The following is a 9269-nucleotide window of genomic DNA, read 5'->3' as shown; positions in this document are numbered from 1 at the left end:
GGCGGCAACGGGCTGCGCGCTGACATCGGGCTCTTCGTTCAACGAGCGGACGATGTTGTGCGGGCTCGGCGTGGCCTCTTGCTCTCATCCCAATCACTCGTCTATCTGCTGTCTGTCATGCTGGTCTCTTCTCCTGGCGCTGTCGCCGCTCTCGTCGCTCTCTCCTCACTTGGATCGGTCGCCGCCTCGACCCCTCACAACCGCCTCGAGAAGCGCTCCATCCATGCTCGCGCCGCCTCCTCGAGTCTCGCAGCGAAGGAGACCTTCGCCGGTCGCAAGATGCGCTCGTCGGACAATGCCGCGGGCGGTATTAAGATCCCTCTCTCGAGGAAGGAGACGATCTCGACTCGCAAGTTGCGCAAGGACAACGGCGTCGTCGACCTCTCGAACCTCATGAACGCCCTCACCTTCGCCAAGGACAAGTACACGTCGGGTTGCTCGCGCATCTACCGCCAGACGGGCAAGAAGCTTCCTGGCTTTCAGCTGAAGGCCTACGAAGCGTGGGCCAAGAGCGCTCTTGCACCGCTCAACACGCTCCTCGGCATCGACAAGCGCCAGCAGGACACCTTGACCAACTACCAAGACGGGTCTCTCTGGGGCGGACCCATCGAGATTGGCACGCCGCCGACGTCCTTCACGATCGATTTCGACACCGGCTCCGCCGACCTCTGGGTCCCAGGCCCGTCCGTCCAAGGATACGACACCTTTGACCCATCCAAGTCGTCGACGGCGACGCCAACGAACCAGACGCTTGTCATCTCGTACGGCGACGGTTCGAACGTGATCGGACCTGTCTACAAGGACACGGTCTCCGTAGCAGGACTCGCCGCGAAGGGCCAGGCGTTCAGCCCGGTGTCGGGCATGGGCGCAAGCTTCCAGGGCACCCCAGTCGACGGCATCATGGGCATGGCGTTCGAGTCGCTCTCCAACATCGGCCAGAAGCCGTTCTTCCAGAACCTGTACGAGCAGGGCGGCGTCAAGCAGAACCTCTTCTCGTTCGCTCTCGGCGACGCGAACGACGGCGAGCTCTTCCTCGGCGGCGTCGACGACTCGAAGCACTCGGGACTCGTCGTCTACACCCCCGTCATCCAGCCAGGCTACTGGATGGTCCTCGGCACCGCCTACGCGAACAGCATCCCGACCGCCCTCCTCAAAAACATGATCATCGACACCGGCACGACTCTCATCATCGGCCCTCGTACCGACGTCGCCCACTTTTTCGAAAAGGTCCCGCATGCCCGCCGCTTCAGGGAGGGTTACTACATGTACCCCTGCTCTCAGTCGTGGACGGCAGACTTTGAGTTTGGCGGTGTCAAGTACTCCATCCCGTCAGAGTGTGCGTTCGCAGCCCTTCTCCTGCTCGTATCAGCGAGGCTGACGGTAACTCTCTCCGCTTGCAGACCTGAACCTCGGCCTCACTGCGGAAGGCGTGAGTTTAGCTCGCCTTCCTCGGCAGACTGTGCTCGAAGCTGACGGCACATTTCCGTTCACAGAGTCGCTACTGCGTTGCTGCCATCGTCGGACAGGACATTGGTGTCGACGCCTGGGTAAGTGCGCATCTCAAAGTGTGGACGCACCCTCCTATTCACCTCGCTCGTCCCGCAGATCATCGGTGACGTCTTCCTTCGCTCCGTTTACACCGTCTTCAACTTCGGCCTCAACTCCGTTGGCTTCGCCCCGCGCGCCTAAGCTGGCCTCCGCAACAGACACTCTTCCTCTCGTCCATTTCGCTCGTATACCGCTGGCCGGTCTCCGTCAGCCTGGACGCTGTAGATACCCCTTCCTCCCTTCCGCTCTTTACAGCGCAGACGCATCGTCTTGCAGCTCTCCTTGCGCAATCGTCTTATTTGCGCCGCGCTCCTGCTCGAGAAGAACGCTCAGGGAGAGCGGAAATGCAGCGAATGCGACAGCGAAATAACGAAACGGTCGGTCTATAGTGTCTACGAACCATGAGGGAGTGTGTGAGTGAGTGTGAGTCTATGATAGGCGGCCCCGCCGCGTCCTTCACTCCATGACCTCGGCAGCCGCCACCGAGATCTGCATCTCGCGCGAGAGGACGTGGTCGGGCGGAGGAATCCCGCCGCGGTTTTGCGCGCTCGCCAGGAAGGTGTTCCAGCCGATGCTGACAAAGTTCATGAACGGAGGGCGAGCGTAGAGCGGCACGACCGAGAGGTTGATCAGGTTGGCGGGACCAAAGACCGCCCATTGCTTGAGGACGGTCGGGAACAGTCGGTCCTCGAGCCGCTCGTAGATGCCCTCTGTCGACGGGTCGGTCGTGTCTGTGCGGAGCGGTCGGCCCTCCATGGCGCCTTGAGAAACGTAGAAGAGACAGGTTGCGAAGGGCGAGAAGAAGGTTAAGTCGGTAGCGGTTCGTGCGAGGACGGCTGTTGCACGAGAGGCGTCAGCGACAGCTCCAGCGGTCCCGGACGTCCACATCGCCGACAAGACGAGCTCAGGGGACATGGATGATGCGGGTGGTTCGACATGGTGCGTTCCGTCAAAAGCGGTAACAGCGATCCCAAGTCTCTCATCGCAGCTCCGTCTCGTCGACGCAGGGAGGAGAGAACTCACTCGCAACCTTGTGGCGCAGGTTGATGTTGCTAAGCACCCAATGCCACCGGTTCTGCGCGGGGAAAGAGGGTCAGCGATGGCCCAGACGGAGGGAGTAAAGGAGCGCACCGAGATGGGCGCAAAAATCAATCCACCGTACATCATGAGCCGTCTAGTCTTGTAGAACTGCCAGGGAAAGCGTGCAGTCAGCCTTCTGAGCGAGAAGCTTGGGAGAGGAGAGCAAGCACGAACCTCGACTTCCGACCATTCCTTCTTCTCAAAGCCCTTCTGCCAGATCAAGTCACCCGTCCCAGCTGTTACACTGGCCGTCGCCATCTGGGTAGGAAGCGTCCATCGCTGAAGAAGCCGCACTGAGGATGGAGAGACGGAAGGTCAGCGCGCGTTCCAAGTCACGAGAGGACCCGTATGGCGCAGGCTGGTCGCTGACCACCTTGCGGTAGCTGGCAGGCCTATCGCTTGAGCGGGAAGCGCAGGGGGCGAACGTACAGTAACCACGAAAAATAAAGGCCATTCCACAGCGCCCGGAGCGCCAGCGAGTCGCAAAAAAGTCTCCTGCGGTCCGTCTGGCGGCGTGGGGCCTGTCGAGCGAGCACCGGAACAAGCGAGAGTGAGGAGCGAAGCGACGACGAGGAGCGAAGAGGTGTTGGGTCAAGGGCAGCGGGCTAGACTCACGACGGAGTGCCGCGCTTGCTGGACCCCACAAGATGGCGGGATAAAGCACGTAAAAATCCGTTCCCGGAGGCCCACAGGCGCACGTAATCGACCGAGCGAGAAAAAAGTACGAGGAGGAGAAGCGAAGGAAACTGGGCGGGAACAGCGGCGAGGTCTAAAGATGCGAATGCAGGAGATGCGAGAGAACAACAGCCGCCGCCCCTCACTTCCGAAGACCCGACCATTTCGCCTCGTCGACGCCCAACAACGCCCGCTCGAACGCGTCCCAGTTCTTGCACCACGCGCCGCTGGGGTCGAACGGCTTCGGTGCTCGCTTGATCTGGAGCGAGTAGCTCTGCCAGTCGCCCTCGACCATGAGCGGCGCGTGCGAGTACTTCTTCTTGACCGCAGATGGCACCGGCGTCTCGTCATCTGGGAAGAACCTCTTGCGGAGCTTGGCGAAGTAGCCACGAAGAGACTGTTGTAAAAGAGCGTGTCAGACGGGTAGAAACGCGCGACAGTGAGGCTGAGGCAGACGCACGCCTTCTTTGTGTGGGATTGGCTTCATCTTCGGGTGGTAAGGCTTGGGCGAGGCCGAGATGGCGCCGAGAAGGTGGCACTTGGCGATTGGTACAGTTCGAGGCGCTCGACGGAACCATTGCTGCGTGATAGGCGAGTAGATGTGGTAGATGCAGAGATGCGAGTTGGGCGGGAAGGCGAGGGCGGACTTGGAGGCCGCAGGCGGTCGTCGCAGCGTGATCTTCGTGACGTGCCTATAGAATCAACGAGTTAGCAGGCAAACGAAGGGGCTCGCCGGGCGAGACTCGCCTGGTCGGTGCAAAGACGCCGGCGAAGAGGACAGCAATTCCGATGGCGCCTGCCCCGGTCGCGAAAGTGTACCGCTGCCACGCCGGTGCGTTGGTGAACTCGCCGGTTTCTGCGTCGGGGCGGACGATGCCGACACGCGCGAGGTCGGCGAGCGTGAGGCAGAAGACGCCCAAGGTGAAGGAAACTCCGACCATCAAGGCGGGGTTGTAGGACGGTGTCGCCGTGTAGATGACCTCCTCGGGCCCTGTTGGACGTGTTCATCTGTCAGCGTAACCGGAAGTAACAGGACAACAGGCGCACGCGCCGTATTCATCCTTCGCCTTGCCGGAAGATTCGCCCTGCGCAACATCTGTCCCGGCCAGATTCTTCCGCTCTCCTTGCGCCTCATTCTGCAACGACGCCTGACCCGCCAGCATCTCTGCCTCGATAGCCTCTGGGGTGACCTCTTTCAGGCCTTCTCCCGCTGCCTTCGCCGCCTTCTTCCCTCCACCTGTCGCGCGCCCGACATCCGTCCCAGCTTGCCTAGGGACTGTTGTAGCCTTCGCGGTCGGGACCGTCGAGCTTCGTGAGCGGTTGGAGTTCGAGTGCTTCGACTGATGAGAAGTAGAGAGGGAGAACAATCGGGTGTGAGGAGGTGCGGCCAGTCGCGGGGCGAGAAGAAAGAGCGTTGGTATCCGCTGCATACTCGCAAGAGCCGAACCAGCTGGAAGCAGCGAGTCGTCGAGGCGAGAGAGTGCTTCGAGGCGAAGGTTGCCCTCGAACCTCTCGCTGTCGAACGTCCCATCGATTGCCGGGACTGCTGCTTTGCCCGAGTGCTCGAAGTTAGTCTGCGCAAAGCGCTGCAGCGCCTGCAAGTCGGCCCGTTCTGTCTCCTGTCTTCCTTCTCTCGGTCCGCAACGTCGAGGTGAGTCCTTCAACATGCATAGCTGTGCCAAGTGGACACTCAGACTGACCAAGACCTTCTTCGTCGTGCGGATATAGTGCACTGCAGCCCGACTTCGTCGATTGAGCATCGACAAACGAACTGCCAACTTCCGCAACCACGCCCGCTCCAGTGTTCGCCTGGCTCGCCATGATCCGCCAACTGTGGCTGTACACGCTGCAGAACACGCAGTTCGTTGTGACGACGCTCACAGCGTACTTCATCCTGCGCATTCGGACGGCACATTCGCTGTACTTTGGCGCCGGGACACTCGTTGCTGCTTTTACCGGTTCGCCTTCTCGCCTTGTGCGTCGCAGAACATGCCGTACTGACTCTATCATCGCCGCAGCCAAGATCTTGAAGCGCTTCATTCGACAACCTCGACCGGCCGGCGCGAAGAAGTACGAGAAGACGTACGGGATGCCCTCAACGCACTCTTCCTCCATCGCCTTCTTCGGCACCTACCTCTCCCTCTCCTCCCTCTTGCTCCCACTCCACCCGCGCGTCACTTCCCTCCTCCCCTTCTGGAACCGCTTCTCCAACCTTGCGACCACTCGGGGGCTTGGCGCCGCTCAAAACTCCTTTTGGCGACATATGGCCGGCGAGTGGGGCCAGCGGGTCACTCGAATCGTGCTCGCCCTTTGCTTCCTCGCGGGAACGGCGAGCGTCTGCTGGAGCCGCGTTCGCCTAGGCCATCACACCAAAGCGCAGGTCATCGCGGGCGCGAGTCTCGGGTCGACGATTGCGCTCGCTTGGATGACTCTGTGGTTGGGACTCGACGGCTGGAGCACGTTGAGCGGGAAGGACCTGGAAAACGTAGTGGCAGGATTCGCAGGCGGAGCGGGGAAAGCCGTCCCGACCTGGCTGATTCACGGCGTCAAAGAGCCGGCAATTGTGTGGGAACGGGCTGCCGAGGATGCGGCGTTTGTTGCCCTTGAGGCGTGGGAGACGCGGCGGTGGGAAGGGCTGAAAGAGTTGCGGTACTTATTCCCGCTCATCCGGCGCGGTGCGGGCGGCGAGTTGTAGCTGGGTAGAGTTGCCAATTCTCACGCAATCCGCAGGCACGTCGATTGAGAGCGAACTGGTTACAACAGACAAGGCGGTGCGACCTCACTACTTGACAATTTTCCACGACCCGCTGGCCGTCTTCTGCACGAGACCCTCCGCGATGACTTGCTTCAACAGCGCCGTCAACTCGTCCGTCGTCTTGCCCTTGTAGCCCGGCGCGAGCATGTTGAGGGTCGAGTGGATCCTCGAAAGCGGCAGCGCGCCGAGGTTCGTGAGCTGCAGGCGAGACTCGGTGAGCAGACAGCTTGCCTGAAAGGCGGACGATACGCACCATGCCTTGGATATACTGCCAGAAGACCCGCATCTGCACAGATCATCCGACAGATATCAGTATTGCGACCGCTCAGGAGGCGCAGGAAACGACGCACCTCCTCGATACGCTGAGACTCGACGCTCTGGACGGCGGCTTTCTCCTCCTCGACGACTGGTTCCAAGCGAGCGTGTCAGCGAGGCTGCGTGTACAGAGCGAAGGAAGGGAAAGGCACCGTGAGCGACGGGAGCTGCCGTCGTCTCCGCCTCGCCGCCTTGCTCCTCCACAAGCCGCCACATGTCGTCCGGCATGCTCGCCACGACGCCGAGGTTGTTCCAGTAGTACAGAGCGTTCCGAACTGTCCCGAGGTCGGCCACTCGAAGCTCCGTCTGGAGCGCGTCGGAAGTCCAGGTGTCTGCGGACTGTGGGTCAGCTGGTCGCCACGATCCTGCGGAAGGAAGGCGCACCTTGTTTGTCGAACAGTTCCAGTACTGCCGCTTGGAGCGGCGTGGCATCGACCGTGATCGTACGGTCCTTCAACTCGACCGTGAGGTTGACGCTGCCGAGCTGAGGAAGCCATCGCAGCTTCTTGTCGCCCTTGAGCGCGGCGAAGGAGCGGTCGTACGAAGCTTGGGCGCTGTATCAAGCGAGCGTGAGCGTATGCTGGCAATGAGTAAAGGAAGCGAGACTTGCCGGCCGAGTTGACCGGGCAGCTTGAGCGGCGCGGGCTGGAAGGATGGCCAGAAGAGGCGCGAGACGACCGTCGCATGGAGCGGAACGCTCTGATCGAAACTCTTGTCAGCGCAGCCGGCGCGATGGGGTGCAAGCGGACGCACCGGAATCTGCTCGTGCACCCGTTCGTCAACCCGCTGCGAGTCCTGCAGATCCTTCAGCATGACATCGCAGCCTTGCAGCGCCTGTTCGCCGAATCGAGATTTGAGAGTGGTGATGTTGTTTACCTGCGATGCGAATGATCAGCGCCAGCAGACGAGACGCAGCTGGAAACGACGCACCTCTCGCTCGAAAGCGTAATCCTGGATGGCGAGTAGCCGCTGGGCGAGCAGGACCTGCAGCTCCTTGACGAAGACGTCTTTTGTGTCGTAGATGCTGACAAGAAGCTGGATGACATCGGCGCCCTTCGACTTGCGGAAGTCTGCGCCGAAACCGTCAGCAGGCGGCAAAGTGCAGGTGAAACTTTAAGAAGGCGGACCCGCGGGCGCGTCGACGGGATCAGGCGTCCACTTGGGATCGTTGTAGCTCTCCGCCTCGTCCCTCGAGTCGCTGACGAGCTTCGCGTCGGTGCTGACAAGCTCCTCGAAAAGCGGGTTGCCCTCCTCGATGAGCGACGAAACGATGCAGCGGATCGTGTCCGAGCGCGCTCTGCAGCGAAGTCGTGAGCTGTGCGCTCACGTGAGTGATTTATGCAAGGACGCACCGCAAGTACTTGCGGATCGGGTCGGCGACGCGACTGAGCAAGACGCCTGGCGGGTCAACAATTCGCAGGCATCGGATGGCTGCAATGTAGGTCGTGATGATCTCCTTCGTGTCAGAGCCGGGCTGGAGGAGCCGTTGCGCGACCTGTTCGCGGAGGCGTGAGACGAGCAGGCCGCGCTGGTCCGTTTTGTACAGGCAGGTCTGGCAAAGCGTACGTCAGCTGCGCCTCTTCGGGTGGTTCCGTGTGGCACACCTTCAGGTCCTCCAGCGCTGGTTTTGAAGCGGGATAGGCGAGGATAATGTCGAACAGCTCGGAAGTTCTGCCAGCGATGGGTCAGCCAGGACGCGTTCGTGAGGTGGAGAAGCTCACCTCAGCTGGCAGAGCATCTTGTGAATGTGGTACTCGAACCGACTGAAGGTGGGCTTGAGGAACTTGCGCGCCTCCTCGTTCCCGCCCTCGCCCGCACTCTCGTAGATCCCGCTCACCCAGCCCATCACGCCGCCCGCCTCGCCCTTCTTGCCCGCTCCGTTCAACCACTGCAGCAGTTCTTCAAGCTTTTTCTCGCTGTACACGCCCCGGCATTGGCGTTGGACCCTCGACTCGATCTCTTCGTAGATGAGCGCGAACAGGAGAGGGTCGTATCGATCGAGGAGGGTAATCAGGGTGGGCAGGGCGCGCGAGTGTACGTCGGAAGTCGCTTGAGTCGGGTGTTCGGACGTGAGGAGGGTGCGAAGGAAGGACTGGAGGGCGGGGGCGAATCGAGGAGGGAGGACGAAGTAGAGGGATGAGAGAAAGGTCTTGCGGAAGGCTGACAAGCTTGACGAGGATCCGCTGTGGGGTTCAAAGCGTCACGATCATCCATGAGCTGTCCGAGAGATCTGCAACGTGCGCCCATAGAGCCGAAACGGGTTGCTGCCAGCGCAGGATTCGCAACCCGATGCTGTGAAGCAAGGCAGCCAGGATGTCGAAGCCGTCTTCCGGCGGGGATGCCTGTGTGGATTACAGCACTCTGTCAGCTGGCCAACAGGGCCGTAAGGGGGATGTCCGCACCTCAAAGCGATCCAGCGACTCGTCAACCTCTGCCCGCACGGAAACAAAGGATCTCCGAACCGCGTCTGTGAAGGTACAAGTCAGCATTCGTCTCGGTACACCAGAACATCAGGCCGGACGCACCCAGGTAGTGGTCGAGCAGCTCGCTCGTCAATCCAGCATCGTGCAACACCTGCGCCGCCTCCATGAGACGTTTGGACGGCTCAAAGCGCGCGCCGTGGCCTGCGCTCCACAGTTTTCGAGGCTCCAGCTCATCGCACGCAACCCTCCAAGCCTGTGAGCGAGGAAAACCCGGCGTCAACTGAGTGTCCAGATGAAGTTGGACGATGCGTGTGGGCGCACCTCTGCCACGCGGTCGAGCTGGCCGACATTCGCCGTCAGCTGCTCTGTAGCGCTGTGCCAAGCTGTCAGCACGTCGAGCTCCATCGTGCAGCGTGTGCCATGAACCGTCGCGGGTCAACCTCGCGGCGAGATGTCAACTTGGACGACTCGCT

At 61.2% G+C, this 9269-nt stretch overlaps 5 protein-coding genes across 5 annotated transcripts; 2 read left to right on the top strand and 3 right to left on the bottom strand.

Annotated features, from left to right (window-relative positions):
- Nucleotides 1-117: 117 nt before the first annotated feature.
- Nucleotides 118-1689, top strand: RHTO_03618 (aspartic-type endopeptidase; the record flags this gene model as incomplete). Its single annotated transcript, XM_016417288.1, has 4 exons — nt 118-1336; nt 1401-1429; nt 1494-1547; nt 1606-1689. The coding sequence occupies 4 exons, from the start codon at nt 118-120 to the stop codon at nt 1687-1689; spliced, it is 1386 nt and encodes a 461-aa protein (XP_016271501.1).
- A 315-nt stretch (nt 1690-2004) lies between these two features.
- On the bottom strand, nt 2005-3082 carry RHTO_03617 (protein of integral membrane protein, Mpv17/PMP22 family; the record flags this gene model as incomplete). The annotated part of the gene is made up of 5 exons (XM_016417287.1): nt 2005-2384; nt 2572-2623; nt 2680-2736; nt 2803-2921; nt 3058-3082. The coding sequence occupies 5 exons, from the start codon at nt 3080-3082 to the stop codon at nt 2005-2007; spliced, it is 633 nt and encodes a 210-aa protein (XP_016271500.1).
- Nucleotides 3083-3445: 363 nt separating this feature from the next.
- Nucleotides 3446-4733, bottom strand: RHTO_03616 (uncharacterized protein; the record flags this gene model as incomplete). The annotated part of the gene is made up of 4 exons (XM_016417286.1): nt 3446-3700; nt 3764-3995; nt 4123-4294; nt 4343-4733. The coding sequence occupies 4 exons, from the start codon at nt 4731-4733 to the stop codon at nt 3446-3448; spliced, it is 1050 nt and encodes a 349-aa protein (XP_016271499.1).
- A 389-nt stretch (nt 4734-5122) lies between these two features.
- On the top strand, nt 5123-5998 carry RHTO_03615 (dolichyldiphosphatase; the record flags this gene model as incomplete). The annotated part of the gene is made up of 2 exons (XM_016417285.1): nt 5123-5261; nt 5322-5998. The coding sequence occupies 2 exons, from the start codon at nt 5123-5125 to the stop codon at nt 5996-5998; spliced, it is 816 nt and encodes a 271-aa protein (XP_016271498.1).
- An 87-nt stretch (nt 5999-6085) lies between these two features.
- On the bottom strand, nt 6086-9201 carry RHTO_03614 (anaphase-promoting complex subunit 2; the record flags this gene model as incomplete). Its single annotated transcript, XM_016417284.1, has 16 exons — nt 6086-6256; nt 6312-6344; nt 6409-6464; nt 6526-6705; nt 6758-6919; nt 6997-7072; nt 7127-7249; nt 7304-7443; nt 7501-7670; nt 7726-7925; nt 7978-8044; nt 8095-8556; nt 8615-8715; nt 8776-8840; nt 8899-9049; nt 9118-9201. 16 exons carry the CDS (start codon nt 9199-9201, stop codon nt 6086-6088), a joined length of 2241 nt encoding a protein of 746 aa, XP_016271497.1.
- Nucleotides 9202-9269: the final 68 nt, after the last annotated feature.

Source organism: Rhodotorula toruloides, assembly GCF_000320785.1.
Source record: "Rhodotorula toruloides NP11 unplaced genomic scaffold Scaffold21, whole genome shotgun sequence".
Taxonomy (NCBI): Eukaryota; Fungi; Basidiomycota; class Microbotryomycetes; order Sporidiobolales; family Sporidiobolaceae; genus Rhodotorula; species Rhodotorula toruloides.
Note: the sequence above shows the minus strand (reverse complement) of the source record. Positions and strands in the feature narration are given on the sequence as shown.